The sequence below is a fragment of the Pollicipes pollicipes genome, unplaced genomic scaffold (assembly GCF_011947565.3).
Source record: "Pollicipes pollicipes isolate AB1234 unplaced genomic scaffold, Ppol_2.1 Scaffold_7261;HRSCAF=8764_pilon_pilon_pilon, whole genome shotgun sequence".
NCBI classification, from domain to species: Eukaryota; Metazoa; Arthropoda; class Thecostraca; order Pollicipedomorpha; family Pollicipedidae; genus Pollicipes; species Pollicipes pollicipes.
In genome coordinates, this window is record NW_023597054.1 from 49,483,025 (window position 1) to 49,506,963 (window position 23,939).

Consider the following 23,939-nt stretch of genomic DNA (forward strand, 5'->3'; position numbering starts at 1 on the left):
ATGCACGGAGCAACTCTTCATATGGTGACGGGGCGCCCATGCCCACGCTGGTCAGGGATATGAATTTCATACATTTCATTTGGTAAGTTAGCACATCTTTTTAGGAGATGGACCTTGCACTTTCAAAAAAATAATATTGCCCCACCCTGATGCTTGGGCCTCTCAGTACTCATGCTCGCTTGTTGGTTGATCCGTATATCTTCAATATTTTCATCTCGCTAACGTAAGCTCTATTTCTTTTCCCGAAGCCAAAACCCGGGGCCGTAAATACCGATGATCATAATATAACAAAAGCGAAACAGGGTTTCACGAGATTTCACGAGGTTCGTCATTGGCACAACTTTCAAATGTGCTAAGTCGAGTTCAGAGATGGCCTGGGAGATACCGAATCCCAGATGGCAGCCATCCGGTGCACGTTATGACAGCACAACGCCGTCCTTGCAGTCCCCTCTAGCCAAACAGCGGAAGAAAAAATGTGGCGAAGTGGACTTGCACTGCGTGATTGGCGCAGTAGCATTGGAATGTGCCCAACCAAATCCGAACAACACATGTTTTGAGCACGCGCGGACTATGCAAAGGGTGGTTGCGCAGACTATTCAAAGTGCAGTTGCGCAGACTATTCAAAGTAAAGTCAGAAGGAGAATGGATCAATCAATTCTTGATGATAAAATGTATTTGCTTCATATCCGCGCTGTCATGACTGCAGGCAGGGTGAATCCATGCTCGGAGATTTTTATTCAGCTATGTTTCTATTCTATGCTTTATAACCTGGATCCAGCCAGCTGTTTCCAACTCATTTTGTATTAACCTTAACGAAAAGGTTGTACACCACACCGAGAACCTTTTAGAAGTACCGTTATAGGCATATGCAACTCTCACAGATAGGAATACAGTTGCTCGCTTATGTTTGGTGTTTAATGTTCTGTGCTATGTTCACGTGGGTATTTACGTTCTGCGGTGCCAATAAAGTGCACCCGAGAAAAAGTGTTAAATATGTATGCTAAAAAGCAATACGGGATACAGGATGAAAGGACGCACACTTGCAGAAGTCTGGAAAGATTCGAGGTCGCATTATATCACGTTGATTACTGCAGGAAACGACGTAACTCTGGACCGGCAGCCAGGCTCTAACACGCGTCTTTCCGCGTCGGTCGTGGGTGAACGCTGTACCACCTGGACTGAGCCGTGATCGAGATATGCAACGGACACCTCTGGAAGCTGGAATAAAAAGCTTTCTGTTTCAAAGAGCTTTGCCTGGTTTTTGTATATCTTTTTATTCTTCACTGGGTGCCCATATTGCATCCCAATCCCCGAACCTCCAGACCAAGGCGGGCTTCTGGTCCTTTGAAGGTTTCATCGGGTGCTGTTCGTTCAGGCAGCGATGAGGCTGTGCCTCGATGATAAGAACGACCCACTTTCGGGTTCAAATGAGCTCTGGACCATAGAACGCCGTCTTTTGCTGTCCCCACCATCCTTTTCTCCGCGTATTTGCTCGGCGGCTAAGTAGGACAATATCCAAGTTTCAAAATCCAGTTGGTCTTTCCGGTTAGAAGACCTTTCCGGATTATTTTATTTCCAGGTGGGGAGGCCTCGAAAATTCTGGGCTGCTATTGTTTAGCAATAAGTGCTTTGTATTGGCCAGGTAGCCAAAACATTGTGTATAACGGCATGTGCATTGCCCTTCTCGCCATGCCCATTCTATGTGCTTTTCAGGGATGAAAAAAGAGTAGGGGAAGGGAAAGTTCAGAGGCACTAAAAGTTGTTCCCTTTTGTGCACTGTCGTTAGCTTAGTGCTAAATTCTCTCATGTGCAGACAGTATTCGCGTCCCCTCCCTTCACCCCCACCCATGGCGCGTTAGTTCTTGCGTTTATGTTTCTAAACGTGGCTTTCCAGTGCATTTAGGTTCCTAACTGGTGTCCGGCCCGCGTGTTTGTTGATTGGCCGCCAGGCACTGGCGCGTGACGTTGCTGCAGCTCTGGCTGGCCTCGCCCACCCTGCAGACGGTGGCCGGGCTCGCCTACCTTGCAGACGGTGGCCGTGCTCGCCCATTCTGCAGACCGTGGCCAGGCTCGCCTACCCTGCAGTCTGTGGCCAGGCTCGCCTACTCTGCAGACTGTAGCCAGGCTCGCCTACCCTGCAGACGGTGGCCGGACTCGGCCACCCTGCAGACGGTGGCCGAGCTCGCCCACCTTACAGACTGTAGCCCGACGCCCAGCGCTCACGGCGCGGCCTGCCGCCGCCCTCAGCAGCTCAGCTGCGTTACCTCTTCCTGTGTCGCCTCATCCCGTCGGTCGCCCCCTTGAGTGTCGCCTCACCCTGTCGGTCGCCCCCTTGAGTGCCGCTTCACCCCGCCGCTCGCCACCCGGAGTGTCGCCGCTCTGCGCGGCCGCACCGTGTGTCGCCGCGTCACGCGGGTCTCACCCAGCGCCCCACGGGGGCCCGCAGGACCGTCATTGCCCCCCCCCCGGAGTGTTGGATCAGCCGGCGGCGTCGCGCGCGGCGCCTCCCCGTCCGCTACCGCCGGGCGGCGGCGGGCGGGGCAGTCAGCGTATCGACCAGACACCGGGTCGACCGAGTTAACTGGGCTCCGACGGCGCCGGCGGTCGACGGCGCACCCCCGCCCGCAGCCGGCCGCCCGGGGCGGGGCGGGATGTGGGTCACGACGGGAGAGGCCCTTGTGGGTCAGCTGGGCACCGCGCCGACGATAGGTGCTGAGGTCATGACTGTTGTGTGTGTGGGGGGGGGGGGGGGGATGCGCAATGGAGTCAGCATGCGTTCCCTCTGATCGACCTGGATGACGAAGCGCTGTGTGTGTGTGTGTGTGTGTGTGTGTGTGTGTGTGTGTGTGTGTGTGTGTGTGTGTGTGTGTGTGTGTGTGTGTGTGTGTGTGTGTGTGTGTGTGTGTGTGTGTGTGTGTGTGTGTGTGTGTGTGTGTGTGTGTGTGTGTGTGTGTGTGTGTGTGTGTGTGTGTGTGACGTAAGTGCTTCGATCACCTGCCATTTGGCTCGCAAGCCAATTGTCCATAGACAGTGACTTTGTTCGGGCTACAGCACGCTTTTTGCATGTATTGATGGCTTAAGGCTTGATACGCAAAGGTGCCGTGTTGGCGTTGCTGTCATACACAGCTGGATGTTTTTGCGGACAACTGTAGCTGCAGCTTTTCGATTAACGAAACTTGATGAAGTGGACATAGGCTGAAGGAAGGAGAGAATTGTTTGGGCCGTTGATCTGCAATTAATCGTGATATTGTCATTGATCGGCAATGCTTAGGGCAGCCGGCTTAAAAATGAGCGCGAGCTGGCCAACATCCTAACTATGAACGATTTCTGATTGAGCAAGACAAGATTAGCAGGCCACATACACGCAACCACTTCAGTACACGGTTTTCTCCACAAACGCCTTCTCACGGATGATAAATTTAGCAGGCTGTGCTCACAAAACAACATAAATACTCGGTTTCGTGCATTAGCGCCTTCGCATGGACTATAATTCATGTTGTACATTGTGCCATGCTTGAAATATTCATTCACAGTGTGCGCCTAGTCTGGTGACCTGCATCATTCATCAGCGTCGTAGGGTAGCACCTTTTGACATTGGGGCTGGCTGCCCCACCGTCGTGGGACAGGCAGTAGCAGCACCAGCGCCAAATAACAAGACCTGTCAAACAACGCTGTCGGGTTCGCTGTTCTGCCGCGCCTCGGCCGTGCGCGGTGCACGCTGGCGGGCGAGTGCGCCGGCGGGACGGGCGGGCCCCGAGGCGCGGCCGCTGCCGGCGGCCGGGTCGTCGCCGGTGGGCGGGCCGGCGCCGGCGGCCTGATGGCGCCGGGCGTCGCCAGATATGCCCGCGGGCTATCGCGCCGGCTATCTCGGCCGGGATTGGTGGTTGGCGGCGCCGCTCTGGCGGGAAACTGCGTCGGACGGGGCGGCGGACGCATGGCTCAGACTGAGAATGCAATCGCCGGGCGGATTCTCAGCGTGCTGTCGGATGCGCCTATCTTCTGAAACAGGAAAATGGTGTCTGAGGAGTCGGTTGGATTGGTGTTAATTAACTTTAAGTGTAGTGCAGTCGAGCTCCATTGCTCGTACAGCGTATAGAAGCACACTGTTATGAAATACTTTTGTAGTCACTGAAAATCGAGGTCTTCCGCAAACATTTTCACGAGCTCTATGCGACTGAAATGTGTATGTTGCGCCGTTCAGATATGGTCCTTGGCAGGTGCGGTGCATGACAATTGATAGTGTAAAGATATGTCGCAGCGGCGCAATGATCGGAATATTCTGCTCAATTTGCCTCGATAGCGCAGCGTTCGAAATATGTGGATAGAAGTCCAGCTCGCCTAGCTGCTCCATGACCCAGACGCACGTGCCCCAATTAGCCTTTAAACTGCAATGTGTGCGTATCTGCCATCTTCTGTAATTAGTACTCATTACGTGAGCCCTTAATCCGAGGACCACATTCGCGTGAATTATTCTGGTCACGCAATGCTTTCCGCGGTTGCGGAGCTAGTGCTATATAGCTTGACAGCTTCATGAAAACAAGCAAATGCTCTCATGGTTGTTGCCCTTATGGGTGAAAGGTAGTTATCCCCTAATAAGAATGGTGGGAGCAGCATACGTTTCGGATGCCCATCATATGCCCATCATACCCATCTTTCTTCACGGGATACAGAGCAGCAGCGATCAAGACGTTTAATAATGTCATATTATCAAACACGCTCTCTGAGCACTTAGTCTAAGCGTATTACTCTTTCATAAACCATAGCGTCTTTGGCGGGCAGCCCTGTGACGTGACTTGCGGCCGATACTCCAATGTATCAATGCACACGTTTTCAAAACTATGTCCTGATCGGCTTGTCGATTTTGCTGGCCTTATATCGACTGCACGCCATAAGTCTACAAGATGATGCAGAGTACTATGGGCTCTCGTCGTGCTTACCGAAATTTGGAGAAACCTCCCCATAATGTATCGAGGTTCTCAGGCTCTTCTGGTAGGACTGTCAAACGCGGCTATTTCTATGGATGTTAGCCAGCCCCGGGTGCAACTTGATGCTTACCCAAGGAACCCATGCCATGTTTTGTCAGCCCAAGAAATGGACATTTTCCGGTCGTTCGGGGGATGCTGCAGCCCGATTTTGCTAACTGATTAGTGTCGGTTTTTGTCGGGTTTGCATCCGGTTGCAAAGATGGGCGCGGATTAACGACCGGCTCGGAGTCCCAGCCTGTGCGGCGTTTGACAGTAAGAGCGGGGCATCGCAGACGGACGGACAGCAAGCGCTAGCAAAGGGCATGGCTCATTAGCTCTGGGCCAACCTTACCCGCAGTGTAGACGGTGGCACCAGCCGGCGTCCTCGTGCAGGGGCGGACCCAGCGTGCGACGAGGGGAGGATGACAATAAGCGAAGGTCCCGGACTGGTCACCGCATACGCGTCGCAGCGTGTGCTTCGAGCCGCGCCGCCGCCTTTGCCTCCACGCCGAGCTCGTGTTCGACTCGTCCACGCCTGCCGTCACGCCCACGCCCACATCTTGGGTTGACAGGGTCAGCTGTCGCGCATACTGAAAGAGAAGGAGACGGTGGAAGTGGACCTACTGAAGCAGTCGGAGCGTGTGGAGCTGCTGCAGACCCAGCAGGCCAAGGCGCTGCGAGACAGGGACAGCGTGCAGACCGAGATGGACCTGCTCCGAGAGAAGCTCGACAAAAATTCCGCCCTCATCCAGAAACTGCAGGCATGTTTCATCGTTCCATGGCATGATCTGCGCGTGCTGCGTGCATCTGTAGTCCTCAATTGTGCAATATTTTACAATTTGCGCAGTTGCATCGCTGTGGTGCTGGCTTTCGCTCAATGTTGTTTTTATAATGCGACTAATATTCGCTCCAATGATTAGCTGTCACATCTGGAGCCAAAGCCGATATGTTTGATAAAAAAGGAAGATGCAAAGGCGCCTTAACTGACCGAATCAGCCAGATTTTGCAAGGGATGGCTTAGTATTTTGAGATATGCGCGTGAATTCCACCTTACACCACGCCGTGTATTAACACGCAGCCTTGATAGATTGTCAAGGGCTTGTCGTAGCTGTCTGTCGTGTACGCCCCGGAAGTGGTCAATGGAGCGTCTGTGCGGTCAAAACACGTCCCGAGGCTACATTTCCTCACTGTTGTAGGCATTGTCCTAGGCAAAAGTTCTGCACTCTAACCAAGCCACTTTCAGATAGAGAAGGAGGACAAGAGTTCGGAGCTAGAGCACTTGCGGGAGAAGTTGGAGAAGAATCAGCTGCTCATATCCCGACTGCAAGAGGAGAAGGAAACAGCTCACCGTGAGAACGAACGGCTGCTGGAGAAATATGACCGGTAGGATGTTGTCGTTTTGCTTTCTTGCCCGCGCTAGATGGCCTTAGATCGATGTGTAGACGTTTTGGTGTAGATCTGAAGGCACAGCTGTTGGGGAGCATTTTGATGAGTATGTGTAGATGAATGCGAATGATGCTTATTTACGTAACTTGGTTAAAATGATCTCTGAATGTTGCTGATGCTTGGAGACTGCAAACGAACACTAATATAATTTGAATCGTCTTATTTACTTGACCAGCTAGGCAAGTCGCTATATGTTTGCAGCCTGACTGCGCTGATGGACCATTACATTGTACAACAAAGTCATTGCGGTAAATGTACTGGCGATGCAAATTTAGTGAAAATAGTGTCACAAACTGTCGAAATTAATCCGGTCGTTAAATTTCCCAGTCGTTTCAATGCTCAGAAGCAAATATCACAGCCCATATAATTGGCATGCGAACAACTATTTGCACTTTTCTCAGCAAGGGCAACATTCTTTTCGAATAAATAATGTTTTTCTCTCGGAACAATCCTCATGACAAACACATGAGACTGCCAAGCCAGAATTGACAGAAATATCACACCAAACTGTCCCGAGTCTGCTAGATAGGCCACCACGGTATCCAGGATGTGGTAGCATCGCCGCCCGCAGCAACAGAGTTCTGTCTGCTCCCACGCAGCAGAGAGACCAGAGCCCGGTGCGTGGCCGCTGCTCGCTCGCACGCACCGCTGCCGTGTCGTGGATGGGTGTCGTCGCACTGTGAAGTCTCAGCGCTCCACGCTCCTCGTGTTGTCTGGCGTCAGTTTGGTGTATTAATTTCTAAGCTGCATACCTGTGTGTGAATATGGTCCATCGCAGTGTCCTTCATCTTGTTTTCCATATATTTTTAAAAATGCGGTTGGTTATAGCTACAAGCTCAAAACTAACTTGCTGTTTGTATCTATTTACAAGCCGTTAGGAACCATTTACCGACTACAAGCTTAAGAAAAAGGATTTTTAGCACAGTTTTCTTATTTTGATATTGCTAAAACGAGGAGGAAATTCGGAATCCTTAAAGCAGCTTTCAACCCCAACATACACCGAAGGCCTGAAAAATAAAACCCTTTTTGCTCTTAAATTCGGCCATAAGGCTAACGATCAAAACGCGGCCGTGACGAAAGCACGAACACGTGACAGTCGTTTAACAATGGACCCGAGCTAAGGCAAACTCTTTGGAGCACTGCTCAAGCACGAACAGAAAACTTCTGGCAAACATTGAAGGACAAGGCATGAATCAAGAGAATACACCACAGGCTTCTGCATAGTGCCTCAATTTTTTGCTGGTCCTATCACTTAAGCAGAAGCCACCTTACATATACGTATCCAAAACCAGTTCAAGGGAGTGTTCCACATTTATATGGGAGTTTGAACTGAAATAGCCATCCTAAAGTCCTTTCGGTGCTATTCTTAATTCCGCCCTTCTTAAGACCTAAGCCCGTCTAGTTCCCGACCTACACACCCGCGAAAATGGGGAGAGTATCTGGAAGTCACCTTAGCATTCATGACGTCATAATAACATCATTCAATTTCTGCTAGTCCATCAGCCATGCGGCGATTAAGGCCAAAAAATATCGAGGCGTTCATATCAGGCGTTCGTGAGCGAAATGTCCAGATATAGCGACCGTCAATTAGCTCCCAATCAATGTTGTGGAATGTACGGTGACGTAGTCAAGTTGTGACGCATTGAGGTGCTCAACAGAGAACTGCTGCGTAGAGCAGTCTTTTCCGCTAACAAAATACGCATATTGTTATAAGTGAGCTTGTTCCATCATATCTGATGTTCGCCTCCATATCTCCAAACGTGAAACATTCCCTTTACGTAGGAATTGATACGCCATAGGTCCGGGCGGCAGACGTGCTGCCAGCTGGCGTGATATCTGCGCGTGACGTGCGTGCCAGTGTCTCGCGGTGTCCCTCCTCCGTCCCCCCTCAACCGCGTCCCAATCAACGGAGTCGGTAGCGGCGGTGCGCTATCGGCCGGCCGTCGGTAACGAGCAGGCCCACAGGCCGGCCACCGCGACCCAGCTGCAGCCCAGGCTGCCCGGGACTGGGCAGCGGGCGGCAGGGGCGGACCCAGCAGGAGCTGGGCGGGAGGTGGCGGAGGCGTACCCAGCCGGACTGGTTAAGGGTTTCGGGGGCAGATCAGACGCGGACGGGGGCGGGGATGAGCTGGCAGGGAGGACCCGGTCGGACCCAGGCCAGGGTGGCAGGGGCGGATCCAGTCCGAAGCTGAGGTGGGGGTCTCAGCAGCGGACCCAGTTGGGAGTGAGAAGGGCTGGTCGAGCGGATGCATGTGCAGTCCGGCTGCGATCCTCAAATGTAGTGCTGATATGTCTGAGATTGAGTGATACACCAAAGGTGCTGCAGTCGTGTTTTTGGTGCATTGCAAGCACACTCACCCCAGAAGTGATGTCTGGACACGGCCCTGGATGACCGGGCTCACTCAGGGCGCCCGCAGTGCGGTGGCATCGCTACATAAACCACTCGCCCAGCGGCGGGCCGGCCGGCAGACCCGAGCCGGGTCGATGTCTGGTCCGAGCGGCGATAAAACGGGGGCCCAGCGGCACGCCAGCCGGCTCCCACCAGCGCCGGACCCGGGCGCCGCCAAACACGCGCGATGACACGCCACGGAGCGCGGGTGTGAACTGTGGGGGGGGGGGGGGGGGGGAGGGGGGAGCAGCGGTACAGCGCGGCGGCATATGGAAGCTGTCGTTATCTGATTTCTGCGTGGGGATGGTGATGGGGGAGGTTCCACGTAGCCATCTCAATTATTTTCGCCTGTGGTTTTGAGGCCGTTTAGAATTGGGTCCAGCCGCCAACCGCCAACCGTCGGTTTTGCGCGTAACCTGGAATTCATGGCAAGTAACATTGCAGCTGGTAGCGCCAGATAAGCAACTGTGCTGCTGCCACCTGCCGTCGGATGATGATTATATAATTATATAAATAATAATAATTTGTATAATACAATTTTATATATATATATATATATATATATATATATATATATATATATATCTAATTTCGGGTATCCACCGCAGAAAAAAATGACTTCAGAACGCATGGATGCTTCGCACGGCATCGATATGATCGCGATGTGCCAAAAACGTCCGTATCACGACAACAAGAGAATGTTGAGGACACTGGTGTGGTGATGTTCCCCTAACGAGTGTGTTTCAGTGGCAACACGCTAAATTAAGACTGATGTCAATGAATTGATGCGGCCATTGCCACGCCTGTCACACCGCCTTCTCTGCCCATGGCTCGCGCACTTACCAACTCACGTCAGCATGCCGCACTTGCATAGCTCTCGCTTTTCGGAAGCTTGTCCGCGTCACTGGAAATAGCATAATCCTCTCGCAGTTTTTCTCCGGTTTACATGGGATAATACAACGCACTAGTTCATCTTTTCTGAATCTAGCCACACTAGGCGTTCGTCATTCATGCGGGTACTCTTCTGTCTCTGTTCTGCCCTTGTGTCGTCACTGCGCCTGCCGTCAGGTCACCAGTGTAGTGTCGTTTCGCATTGTCTGCTCTGAGTTTTCTGTCTTCCCGTTTTTTGGAGTCGGCTTGGAGGTGGTTTTCGTGGTGTTTGCACTGACTTTGTCTCTCTCTCGTGTCCTGATGTAGGGCACATGATACTGTTTCGCAGCACCTTCTCAGGCCCCGTTTCTCCTCGTCCATGGCTGGCGGTTTCCCACGTGTCGTTCTGGTGTCCGATCTGATGGTGCCCCTGACCCCGCGTGCTGGCATCGGATCGTCACTGACAGGTGAGCATCCTGGTCGTCTCGCCTGACACGCCGCTGCCGGCGCCACCAGGTCACAGGGCGAGGTACAGCGGCTGCAGGGTCGGCTGCAGACAGCTCAGGACGAACAGGACCGGCTGCAGTCGGAGGGTGAAAAGTCGCACCTGCTGCTCACCAAGACCAAGGAGGAGCACCGGCGCGCCCAGGACGAGCTGGAAAAGCTGCAGGAGCTGTACGACCGCAGCGCCGTACAGTTCATGCGCATGAAGGACAGCGAGGAGCGCTCGCGAGACGAGATGGAGCGGCTCAACCTCGAACTGGAGCGGCTGCGTGACAAGTACGAGAAGTCGCAGATGGAGACCAAACGGCTCACTAACGACCGCGAGCAGCTCAAGGAGGAGGTAGACAAGCTGGTGTTCGACGTGGAGCGCTCCAAGGCGCAGTACCAGAAGCTGCAGGTAGCGCAGGACCGCAGCAACGAGGAGTTGGCGCGTCTCCAGGTGGAGGTGGAGAAGGCGTACGAAAAGGGCGAACGGAGCCATGCGGAGCTGCGCAAGGCGCAGGCGGAACGCGACAAGGCGCTGGCTGAGGCCGAGACGTGCCAGGCTGAGATGGAGCGCTACCTGGCGCGCCTCGGCAAGTACCAGGACAGCCAGGAGAAGAGCAAGGAGGAGCAGGAGCGCCTGAAGCTGGACATCGAACGACTCAGGGAGCGCTTTGACAAGACGCAGATGGACCTGGAGACGGAGCACCTCATGCGAGACCGGTTTGAGCAGGAGGCGGCCAAGCTGCGCATAGAGCTGGATCGGCTGGAGTCACAAAAGGGAATGTCGTTGACGGACGATAGCAGGTCCGACATTCAGCTGGAGGTGGTGCAGAACGAACTGGACCGCGTGCGGGAGAAGTACGATGTCTCCCAAATGGAGGTACGCAAGCAGCGAATCCAGAACGAAAAACAGCAGGAGGAAGTCATGCGGCTGCAGAAGGAGCTGGACAAGCACGAGAACAACATGACCAGGTTCGCGTCCGAGAAAGAGCAAAACCAGGGTGAGGTAGACCGGCTCAAGTTCGAACTGGAGCGCATCCGGTCGCGGTACGAAAAGGCGCAGGGCGAGGCGACGCGACTGGGCCAGCGGGTCGAGCAGCTGGAGTCGGAGAAGAAGCGCACCAGGAGCGACCTGCAGCAAGCGCAGGCCGAGCTGGAGAAGCGCTGCTCGGTACAGAATGAGAGCAAGGATGACCTGGAGAAGATGTCGGCCGAGATGGACCGGCTGCGCTCCAAGCTGGAGAAGTCGCAAGGCGAGCTGCAGAAGGTCAGCGAGCAGAAGCAGGCGTCTGATGCCGAGACCCAGCGACTGAGCCGCGAGCTCGAGCACACCCAGCAGCGGCTCACCAAGTACAAAGACAGCAATGAGGCAGCCAAGGTCGAGTTCGAGAAGATGGCCATGGAAATTGAGTCATTGCACAGCAAGCTGGAGCGCATGGAGGGTGAGCTGCGGACGTCCGAGCAGGAACGCCAAGGCCTCCAGCAGGTGGCGAACAAAGTTAGCAGCAGCGACGAGCAGGCCAGAAAGCAGATCCAGGGCTTCCAGGAACAGTTGGCGAAGATGAATGGTGAACTAGAGGAATCCCGCGCCGCTCTCCGTACGTCTCAGGAGCAGAAGAGGCAGGCTGAAGAACAGAAACGACAGGCTGAAGAACAGAAGCAGAAGGCTGAGGAGCAAAAACGCCAGGCTGACGAGCAGACACAAAAGGCTGAGGAATGCAGAGGACAGGCTGAGGAACAAAAGCGGCAAGCGTTGGAGGCGAAACGTCAGGCTGAGGAAAGAAGACTCAAGGCAGAAGAGACTGCAAAGGAGGCCGAGAGGCAAAGGCAACAGGTGCAGGAGCGAGTCCGGCTGTCTGAGGAACGGTTGGTGGCAGCCGATCAGCAGGGTAAAGTGACCGAGCAACAGCTGCAGAGAGTGGCCGAGCTGGAACGTGAGCTAGCACAGATCACCGCCGAACGTGACCAGCTGGTGACACAGCTGGAGAAATCGTCAGCGATGCTGGCCACTTTCCAGCAGGAGTTGCAGAGCACGCAGCAGAGCCTGGAGCGGTCGCAACAGACGGCCAGTGGTCAGCAGACGCAGGTAGCACAGGAGCTGCAGGAGCGGGACCACCGTCTGCAACAGCTGACGCAGGAGCTGGCGCAAAAGCAGCAGCAGATGGACGAAATGCGACGTACACACGAGGCGGAGGTGACGCGACTGCGGCAGCTGGAGACCGAGCTGCGCGCCGAACAGACTAGCAGCCGTTCCTCGGACTCCGAGCAGCTGAAGCAGCTGCAGGCCAGCCTGGAGAGCGAGCGAAGCCGCGCCGATCGCGCCGAGAAGGCACTGCAGGAGGCGCAGGCACACGTCACGCAACTGAAGCAGCAGCTGGAGGTGATGAGGGGCGAGGCGCGCCAGGCGGCCAGCGTGCTGCAACAGCAGATTCAGCAGCAGAAGCAGCAGCTGCAGCTGCAGGAGCAGCAGATCGAGCAGCAGAGTGGCACCATTCAGGAGCAGCAGCAGCAGCTGTCGTCTGCTCACCAGCTGCTGCAGCAGAAGGCCGGCGATTCCAACGAGGTGCAGAAGCTGCGAAAGGAACTGGAGCGATCGAAGGATGACATTCAGAACGCCCGCGTGGAGCGCGAACGCCTGCAATCGCAGCTGGAGATTTTGGTGCAGGAGCTGCAGCGAACGCAGGTATGTGACAAACGTTCCATGACAAAGCATAACGTCCTTATGTCGGCTGCTTGTCTTGCTATGCCAGAGATGACTTTCATGACGGTGCATTAGCAAATAGGCGTGACCGACGGCTTGCAATAAAGCGCACGCCGGGTCCTTTATGACATTGACGACGCGTCCATAACTTATGGTTGCGTTTTGATTGCAGTTATCTGCTCTGACTACAACATTGAAGACAGTCCATATAATTTAACAGGGTAATTTCAATAAGCAGCTCAATAGCTCGATGCACTAGGATTGATCGGAATCCTGGGTTAAAGGGAAATCTTAATGAGTCGAGAGCTCTTGTGCTGACTGTTTGGCCTTCAGTATGGCAGGTGTTATAACGTTATAATGAATGATTTGACATCGGTCATAAGCGTTCAGACTGGTGATCATAAGCACAGTTTTCAACGTCGAGTGCTGTCAATATAGGAAACGCTTGCTCTATGACGTCGTTCAAGCTCTTGACACACTGAAGGCCGATTAGTGGGCTCAGGCACTCTGAACTCATAATGACGAAGAACCAGGAGCTGAAGGTTTTTCTTATTTCTATCGAGTCTTTTTTGCGAAATAGTTACCTAAATTACCGTCTTTGATCTAAGTATCACTCAGTTCAACCACGAACGTTTCGGTCGTCGCGGTGTTAACATACACCCCATGCGCGGGGTGTATGTTAACTGTGCGGTCCCAATGTGAAGCCGAAGCGGGCTTCTCTCTGCTGCAAAACAATGATGCCTACTGTTTCATCACTGCTGAGCTTTGTCCAAAAGTGTTCCGTATGGACATAGCACAGCACGTAAATATGGAATAAGATGCGTGATAAAATGTCTGTCGGCATTCGGGGTATCGCAGGTGGTTACCAGACAATGCAGTGTTAAAACACACATAATGAGGGAAGGCCATGGGACTTACGTCGCTTCCACAACCGAGACTGTGCGTCATGGTTGCCAACATGTTACTAAGTGTTCTGCCCACCGCAGCTGGATCTGCAGAAGGCGCAGCAGAAGACGTCCGCTCCCGGCAACAGCGCGGAGGACGAGTCTGCCCTGCAGCAGCAGATCAAGCAGCAGTCAATGCAGCTGCAGCAGCAGACCCAGCAATTGCAGCAGCAAGCGCAGCTGCTGGAGCAGCGCGGCCGCGAGGCGGAGGAGAGGGAGCGGCAGCTAGCGCAGCTGCAAGCTCGTGTCCAGCAGCTGGAGAACGAGCTGGCCACCAAGGTAGGCAGGCCATCATGTAGCTTGTCGCCACGTAGCATGTCGACATCCACTGCTGTTTTAATGAGACCACCGCGATTTGACGAGCAACACAGCTGTATTCTTGTCGCGTTGCGTTGTCCTCGTTGCGCCCGTCCAACTTTCCATCAGCTTCATCCGCCTGCACGGCAGCGCTGAGCTCGTCTGTCCCAGCATCGATGCAGATGCAAATCGACTAGCAACATCGCTCGGGGTGTCTGTAAAGCGCCACCCATTCGACAGGCAATAACACTCACTATCCGTCGCGAGCGGACCATTTAGCTCACTATCGGCACTCCGGCAAATGAGCACCACCATCGTAAACAGCGGCGCCGCGGTTGGGCACTCGCGGACCGGCTTTCGCGATGCGGACAGGAAGTCGGCCACCGGAACTACATCATTTCCGGGCAGAAGTTGGTCTTCGCACCGCACCGCCCACTCCAATACCCGCTGACAGCCTTCGCTGGCTGTCCAGATCGAGTAAAGTATGATGATGCGTGCTGTAAATTCGGACGAGGATGAGCGCGCACGGAAGGTCATGCAGAATGCTTGGTATGTTGGCCGATGGTCAATAGCTATATGCTGATAATTTTTTGTTGCTGACGTCAAATGCGACGTGGCTGGCGTGATTGACAAGTTGCGTTGTGAGCCATCAGTCCGACTCTGAATCAGAATCAGCCATCAGTATGATTCTGAGGTTCTCGTCAAATCTAAGGAATGTAGCACTAACGCGGTCGGCTTTTCTGAACACAGGCCCCCGAATTTGCGCCATAAGAAAATGCAAAAATTCAAAGATCTACAGCACAAAAGAGCACAAAAATTGTTAAAGCCTGTAAGTGCCGGGGAGCCGGAGACTGGTGTGCCGGAGCTTGTTCTCTCACATTGGCTCTCATAGTGTGGACAAAGCTGCTCGAAGTGAAGAACCGTGCGGGATCCGCGATCTTGCGCGATGAGAATGAGTTGGATGATTCGCAGTGTTGGTGCAATCACTGAAGTGTCTTCATGAGCCCCGGTTTAGACGGATCCTTCGTGTGTTTGTGGCGTCAGTCGGCCGTGTCTTTAAGTGGTTTGTGCCTCACCAACGTTAATGAGACCACACTTCTGCGTCCCTGTAATAGAAGGGGACGATTCTGTCGTACCTCGTCATAATTGTCTTAATGACGATGTTCCGTGTGGCTTCGATGTCCACAGTCACGACAAAGAAGGATGTTGCGATTCCTTATCCTTCTCCCGTCACTTGGCACCAACTGCTTCGCTGCCGCTGAGAGCGGCAGGTGCCTTGTGGAAAAGTTACGCTCACAGACATTTGTTGCAGGCAGGCTAATGAATGCCTGTCTTGCTATCAACTTCCCCCATAACGATCTTGCGACAGCGCCACCTGTATCGATTCTCCCGTACTGTCGCTGCGTGCGGCAGGCCGGGCCAACACGCGACTGAACTTCACAGCTCCTGTATCGACTGGCTACAGCAACCACCACTGAGCCCGGTGATTGCGAACCGCTTCGAGAATACATCAGTTTACTGCACACACTACGGCGCATGCGCAGGCGGGGGGGGGGGGGACTGCGGGATGACTGGTGAGTGAGCGGACGAGCGGAGCCTGGCGGTGGCAGGCGCACCAGTTGCCGCGCCTGACCCCGCCCTGCCCCCACAGGCGGCAGCACGGCAGGAGGACGACGGTGCGGAACTGAAAGCGCTGCAAGACGAGCTGGCCCAGGTGCGGCTGGAGAACCAGAAGGCGCAGGGCGAGTCGGAGCGGCTGCTACACCTCATGCAGATGTCGCAGGAGGAGCAGTTCGCCAAGGACAAGACCATCAAGGAGCTGCAGGAGTGAGTGCACAAGGCCTATGGGGTGTGATGCTCTGATCACAGCTCACCTTATGGGGTGTGATGCTCCGATCACAGTTCACCTTATGTTGGGTTGGGATTATTTCAACTTGTGTTTGTTCGTGCGCAACGTTTTTTACGGTGTACGATGTTAAGAAGAAAATTTCCTCTCAAATTGGCATAACTTCTGTCTGAAGTATTGCTTACGGGTGACAGCATAGTTTTAAATCTATTCCTCGGTACCCCCAGCACCCGGCTCACCTAGCTAGGCGCCATTTCTGTCCAGACCAGCAGCTGACACACAGCATTGAGCTGGGCAGACCGGCAGTCGAGGAGCGACCCGGACTCGGGCAGACCGACAGTTGAGGAGCGGCCATGACTCGGGCAGACCGACAGTTGAGGAGCGGCCCTGACTCGGGCAGACCGACAGTTGAGGAGCGGCCCTGACTCGGGCAGACCGACAGTTGAGGAGCGGCCCTGACTCGGGCAGACCGACAGTTGAGGAGCGGCCCTGACTCGGGCAGACTGACAGTTGAGGAGCGGCCCCGACTCGGGCAGACCGACAATTGAGGAGCGGCCCTGATTCGGGCAGACCGACAGTTGACGAGCGGCCCTGGCTCGGGCAGACCAACAGTTGAGGAGCGGCCCTGACTCGGGCAGACCGACAGTTGACGAGCGGCTCTGACTTGGGCGGACCGACAGTTGACGAGCGGCCCTGACTCGGGCAGACCGACAATTGAGGAGCGGCCCGGACTCGGGCAGACCAACAGTTGAGGAGCGGTCCGGACTCGGGCAGACCGACAGTTGACGAGCGGCTCTGACTTGGGCAGACCGACAACTGACGAGCAGCCCTGACTCGGGTGAATCTGTCCGACCGTCGTTAAGCAGGGGTCGGCACCGATGCGAGCCCGGCAGTGGGCTCGGCGTTCGTCGCCTCCAAATTTACAGAGGTCGAGCTTTGAGTAACGGCCAGCAGACTTCCTAGGAGCCGGTCTATTAAGATACTCAATCTTGAGCCCGGCGGTCGATCTCGTTGGATGGGGTTCGCAGCCGGCTAGCGACGGTATACTTGGCTGCATGGGTGGAGCGATACCACTGTCACAGGTGCTCTGGACCGCGATGTTCAATTAGCAGGTGTCTATCTCCACGCCTCGCATTCGGATGTGAGTCCTGCTGCTCAGGCACGACAGGAGCAGTTCAGCCCCGGCTGCCGGGCTGAAACGCCGTGAAACTGGCAGCGCCAGCTTAGCCTTCATCACTTGTTGTAGTAGCAAGTGAGTTTAAGCAGAAGCGGTTATTATTCGAAGTATTGTGTCATTAGCTCGCGACTTGTCCAGATAAGTGTGGCTCGAAGGGACTCTTTGATTATAGAAGATTGCTCGAGCTTAGCCAGTGGACCTTCCATTTCAAACCTAATCGAGATTTAAGTGGATTTGCTCGAACGCTCTCAGGCACTCAGACTTAGACAGGCTCTTACCGAGATGGCAAAATATTGAAATCCGGTAAAGGTCAAGCCTGCGCTGCCACTGCACCTGAGCTCCGACATTTACCAATGCGCAATTGAAACAGACAGGTCTGAAGCCAGGCAGAAAATGTCAGCAGCGCTTGTTGATGGCCATGACATTGTGCTGCACCAAACGTAGGGCGGCTGGGACTAGCTGCGGGCATGGCACGAAACGCCTCGGAAGCCGGATACGAACCCCTGAGATCTTCGGAGGCTTGGTTTCACGCGACCATTAAGTACAACACTAAGGCGTTTTGACTTAAATGCAGACACCTCTTTCGCCGTCTAATCCTTGCCATGCCACAACTTGCATCACGAGAGAGCAGCATACATTATGCTATCTCGTCTTAATGTACTGTTGCACGCGAACCTTGCCTGTGTAACATATTACGTCGCGGTCATGCCCTTTACATTCGGAAGTTATCGTCCCGCCGAATAATTATTTGTTGAAATGGTCTCCATATTAACACACGCCCGGGTGGATGGTTGGATACCCTTTGCTCGGGTGGGAGTCAGTTTGCCCCCCCCCCTTAACTAAAAGTGTTAGCGACATCGAATTCACAGGGTGTGTTGATCTGTAAGTGAACTCGCTTAGGTCAAAGTTTGAAGTTCCTAGGTCGTGACCTTTGGGTCAAATAAGGTCAAACAGGGTCATACTGTTGGTTGGTCTCCAAAGTGCACGAAGCAACTTAGATACCTGTTCTAAGCAAAAGATCACATACTCATTTAAGGTCAGTGACCTTGTTTGACCTTTTGAACGTCATGGTGACCAACATCATGCAAGACTGCTTTGAGTTTTGCATGCAAATGAGCGGCAAAGATAATACAAAGCAGTATGTTCCTATAAACAAAATGTTGGCCTGGGTCATTTTAGGTAAGTGACCTATTCTAACCTTAAGTGAGTTCATGGAAAATGCATAATGCGGTTCCTGTTATCAATAAATACGAAATTAGCACCAGAATCTTCCCCATACAGCAAGCCCTAGAGTAATCAAACAGATTGGTTTTAACCTTGGTCGGACCTTCATACTTAACTTATGGTCAAGAGCATTTGTTCATTCAATATTCGTGTTGCCTGAGAAAGCATATCAGAGATATATGACTACGTCTAACACTCTATTGTTGCATCAAATTAAACGGTTTCATATATATTGACTTCGTTGAATTCATGGCCTCGCTTTGACCTACTGTAGGTCAGCCACCTTACAAGGTGCATCTAAATCTTAGATATCAAACGATCCGCTATTCAGTTGTCTAAGCTGTGCTTAACAACAACAAACACTCATGTTGGGGAGGGGGGAAGGTGACGCACACTCAGTTATCTATGGGCACCTATGAGTGCTAGATCGTTGGTACGCTCAGGTCACTTGCGTCGCGCTAAATTCATCGCGTGTGGCTCATAAGGAATGAGACGTTACATGGGCCGGTTCTAGGGCTTAAAGGTTATCTGTCTACCATTCCCGTGCTACTTTGGGCATTCGTTTTCAGTGCCACGGTTACAAGACAGCACCAGTAATCTATTTGTCCGCAGAATGATGTTAGCACGCGCCTGGGTGACCGGTTGAATGTGACGCGCCCGGTTGGGGGTCAATTTGGCACCCCTGAAATCTAGCAAACCTAAGAGAGCAAGACGCACCAATATCGTGTCAATCGAAAGAGGAGATAAAATCCTATTTGTATTACCACGTTGCGAGGTAAATCTACTGCATGAAGACAATGCACACAGCGCAGGGTTTCGAGCACTGCGTTCTTTTTTAAATCGGCATGTGCCTGCGGCCATTGGTTGCAAGACTCCACAGGAGCTTATAGAATGCTTCTCTAAAGACATGCTTGTTGAAGACCGTTATGGCTGTGCCTGGGCGGGTCGCTCAAGTGAGAAAGTTATCTCATAATGTAAGTAAGACTTCCGTGGCCTGCGGCCTCGCTCATAATTAGAAAGATCTGGCATGAATCATTTTGTTAGGAAATGCTTACACGTGCCTATTTTTTCCCTGTCGATGTGAACGATAGTTTTAGGTAAACGGGTGCAACGAATGAGACGTAGAGTGAACGAAGTCGAGTTATCAAGATTTTCCGCTGCGATTTTCTTCCGCTGACGACAAGAGATAAGAAACAAGTGTGAAGTTTCCACGACGGTCACGCGATGTCAGCAAACAATCTAACACAAACAGAGCCAAAGTCAAACATCAAATCCTAACTCATGTTTTTATGGTACACGTCACAACCTGCGCAAATAACGATTGAAAGTGGTTGGCTCTTTGTGAGGTTCCGTAACACGCCCGTAGTTTTCGCCCGTAGTAGTGAGGTTCCGTAACACGTAGCTCAGTTAATCAGTTGTTAGCCAGGGTTACTGATCAGTTAGGACACCATAATCAGGTAGGGCACTGGACACCCCACCACTCTGGCGGCTCGCTGCGAAGTCCGGGTCCCCGAAGTAGGGGTTCATTCTCGGACTCACCAGAGACGGTCAGCACACCTGAACACCTGACCATTATGGCGGCCCGCTGCGCGGTCCGCATCTTCCGAAATAGTGGTCCATTTTCGGACTCACCAGAGACCGCCGAGATACAGCTGACTATGGCAGGGGTAAAGTGATAGGGGCGGCCGTGTCTCGACATTATCCTGACATGATATTATATGGCGCGTTAAATAAGTTCGGCTAAAGCTGTCACTTCAACTGGAACTAGGATGGAGTAATTCAGGAAGCAGGAAGCTCTCTGGCCGTCGTCCTGAGAACGACCGGGCGATGTCTGGCTTTAAACCATGCACGCGTCACCAGCCGAGTGTTCTTGAAATTGCTGGGATTCAGACCAGGGTTTTCTGTTGCGCCTCCAGTTCTCTTCCAACTGAACTCGCCGGGAAAAGCTTACCGATTACGAGTTCTCCGTTGGCTCAGTCGGTAGAACATTGGCCTCACAGTCAGAAGGCCCCGGTTTAAATCAACACAATACAAGAAGAGAACTCGGCTCAGTGGGTAGAATACTGGCCTCGCAGGCAGCAGACCCTGGTTCGAATCACAGATCCAAGGGTAGGTTTCCGAGCGCAGCGCGTACATGGCCGAAAGTCAAATATCGCCCAGTCCGTCCCAGCATTCAATGATACCTGCCGGCGGCTGGAATGTGAATCGACCAAAACGCTATGTGCATACTAACACACCGGAAGAGGACGGTAGTCCGAACAGTCATTCACCCGTGATACAAATGCCTCGTCTCAATCCTTCCGTTAAAGCTCAACTGAAACTGCTCTTCTCGGTTAGTGCGATCAAGGCCTTCGCAAAGGGCTGTGCTTACCAAGGATTCTGATCCCAAAGTCACTTCTGCAAGAATCTGGCCAGGTTTCCGATCCTCTAATGCCACTTCTCCGCCTGCTCGTCGCTTTCGAACGCTTATGCACACGTGTGTTTGTTCTTACGTTTGTGGAGCGCAGACGGGCACCACGCTGACGTGCCTGATGCCTTGCAGCGCGCTGAAGAGGGGCCGGGGCCAGTCGCTGACGGCGCCCCCGTCTGCGGCGCCGTCGCGGGCCACTACCCCCGGCGTGGCCAGCCCGCAGGTGCCGCCACCCGGCCAGGCCAAGGTAACGGCCGGCGCCGACGCTCGGCCGAGAGACGGCGTGTGTCCGGTGCTGACGTCGGGGTTCACAAAAGAGCGCGATAGCTGCTGCCTAACGTTGGAAAAGAAATCGGTGATGCGGAGGAGTATTTACGGGATTAATCTTTTTTCAAGCTTATTTTGTGATAGGGATAGGTGTTCTGCGTGGCATGTTATGCCTTGTTCAAGTCATGTGCCAGCGGTTCTCCTAAATTTAGATGGAAGAGTGTCTCCTTGATTTAGAGGCATTGATGTATTTGAGTCTCACTACAGATTTTAATACGGCATCACGTGCCGCGATCAGTTAGGTAAACGCAATGTCAACGCCGTGGCAGTTTATTCCGGTGAAAAAGAACACGCAGTAATCTAATTGAGCAGAAGCTAGATGAGCTTTTCGTAACAACTTTAATCCTAGATGAAAAACCAGGCGAATGGAGGTACGGTGCGTTCATATTTCGGCAACATGTCTTTATCGAAACAATAGCAGAAGGCTTCCCCCATTCGGCAGAGTTGTTACTCTATTAATTATTCCGCTTGTTCTGTTACGGACTTCTGCGATTATTTTTGATAAAGGCATTTTTCTCGAAACGTAAACGCATCTATTTTCATTCTCCTCGTTTTCTGCGATGAATAATGCTATGATTACTATCCATGTGCATGACGGTCCTCGTAAGTCACTTACGTGATTTTGAGCAGAAGCTAGTCAGAAATGCAGCGATAGCTCTGGTTAGACGTGAGCGCGAAGACCAGCGTAGCTCGTTCCTTCGCTCCCGCGCGGGACTCCCTCACACCCCCCCCCCCCCCCCCCCCCCCCCCCCCCCCCCTGTGCTGAGCTGGACTGAGCCGAATCTCGCCGCCTGCCCGCAGCCACAGCTGCCCAGCATCCTGCCGGACGCGGCTGGGAACGCGGCCAGCGCCGCTGCCAACGTGGCCGGAAACGTGGCTGGAAACGCAGCCAACGCGTCGAAGGCAGTCGGCGGCTTCCTCAAGAGCCTCTTCTAAAAGTGCAATAGTTCATCAGGTGGACGGGTGTGCGTGTGAGATGCTAAAATGAGGTGCGCCGCGTACTGCGAAGTGCCTGGAGACAAAGCCGGGCTCGGTTGGCTATAAGTACGTATTTTTGTTTTGCTTAGCTGCTTTTGGTTTTCAACCGTCTCGCGGTTTTTTCAACTTCGCGTTCACTGCATTGGTATCCTCTTGTGATTTAGGTTTGTGGGCGCGGAAATATGGGACAGATGGCGCTAGTGAAAGTTGTCCAGGTGGCGCTAGCATCGGCAGCGCCGGACTGCCTGCCAGGCCGGCTGGGAGCAAACGGCCTGGCCCAGCTTAGTGTCCCAGAGAAGAGATCGTTCTCATCAGCCAGAGGCTACCTCTTTCAAGACCAATCAGTGGCTACATGGCATCTGCTCTTCGTCGCTTATCTACGAACACCGCTAAAGGTAAGCATTTGCGGTTGATGGTTTGTCTGAGACACACCTGACATAGCAGACTGGCATCGCCTTATTTTGATTTATGTTGCGAATATGCGGCATCAGTCAGCTGGCTCATTTCAGCTAATGAAAACGTCCTTCAAACACACATGCCTTAAGCATTAATGTGATCTGTTGGCCAGTTTGCTCCAGCTGACTTGGACATTTTGCTTCAAGGGTGGCACCGAACAGAATATAACCAAACCGATGGCCGACAGTTCATCATGTCACATTATTGCAGCGAGCCCATCTCTTCTTCGCCTTAAAAAAACATTCCATATAAACAATCATTATTTCACCGCTGCTTATTTCCGACGGTTTTCAGTCTCTCACCCATGGACAACTCGTACAGCTGGCATACCATCGCTAAATCTTTGTCCTCATCTTTGCCCGGCAGCACTTCCTTTACCTGGTGTGTTTAGCTGGCCGGTTCAGCTCCACTTTCACCAGGCAACGCTGACAAACTGATCGCAGGCAGTTCCGCAAGGCTGTATCGGGCTGGGCATCATCCCGCCCTGTTCAGGTGGCATTGAACCGGATTGACACCATTGTTTCTCGTTGGCCATCGTATTTAATACTCTTTTATGGAGACCGCGTTATTTTCATCCACATGTAGATAGGTAATTTTGGCGCTCTAGGGTCTAACATCATAGATCATGGTTATCATTTTTGTTTCTATTATGTGTTCAGGTGTTTTGCGTCCCAAGTTGTCTGAATATTCGTCGCCATTTGCTGCTGTTGTGCAGAACCTTCCATATTTGTATCTGCGATACGCTCCTTAATTCACATTACTATCCTGACAGGTTATCAGACTGCAGAGCGTGAAACTCGAGTTACAACTGCGGGATTTTCACCGGCCCCCACTGCGACACCCGGCGTGCGGGCTGTGGCAAGCGACGTGAACCAAATCGTGTTACGTAAGCAGCGCTAGTTAAGCAAGCGCTAATTAAGCGGCGCTAATTAATTACAGTGCAGCCCAGGACTCACAGTGCGTTCTGTGCGTTTTTTACAGGCTCCAGCCTTACAGTGCAGTGACGGGGACACTGCCGGTTATGTCCACCTGACACCTCGCTGACATCACCGTGTCACACCGGGCGCTCCGGCGTCACGTCCCGACTCTGCTGCGTGACTCAACAGCTCTCTTACACCTCTGTGACTGGTGGTGATAATGGGGCTTCGCACCGCTCTCCCCCACCGCTGCCATATTAGCGTCTCTTCTCTCTGATATTACTTATCGATTGCTTTTTTTGTGCTCGCCCTATGTTCAACCTTGCTCAAATCTAATGAAGTGGCTATGTTTTTTGTGCAATTCACGGCCAAGCTTCGCGCTGTGCAAATGGTGCGAGATCTCATCATTTCAGCTCGGTGCATCGTACGGGCTCGGCCGCACACCATTTTGCGATCAATTGATGTGGCGTTTAGTACTCACGTTCGCTTTTCTACCAAATCAGC

At 53.0% G+C, this 23,939-nt stretch overlaps 1 protein-coding gene across 1 annotated transcript in view; it reads left to right on the forward strand.

The window, feature by feature from the left end:
- Positions 1-22,027, forward strand: part of LOC119112100 (trichohyalin) — a 68,945-nt gene extending 46,918 nt beyond the window's left edge. The window contains exons 9-15 of the mRNA XM_037236112.1: positions 5,537-5,725; positions 6,208-6,347; positions 10,186-12,841; positions 13,846-14,082; positions 15,752-15,927; positions 20,890-21,004; positions 21,886-22,027. Coding sequence (XP_037092007.1) covers positions 5,537-5,725; positions 6,208-6,347; positions 10,186-12,841; positions 13,846-14,082; positions 15,752-15,927; positions 20,890-21,004; positions 21,886-22,020 — 3,648 coding nt within the window. The 3' untranslated portion in view covers positions 22,021-22,027. The remainder of the gene's footprint in view (positions 1-5,536; positions 5,726-6,207; positions 6,348-10,185; positions 12,842-13,845; positions 14,083-15,751; positions 15,928-20,889; positions 21,005-21,885) is intronic.
- Positions 22,028-23,939: the final 1,912 nt, after the last annotated feature.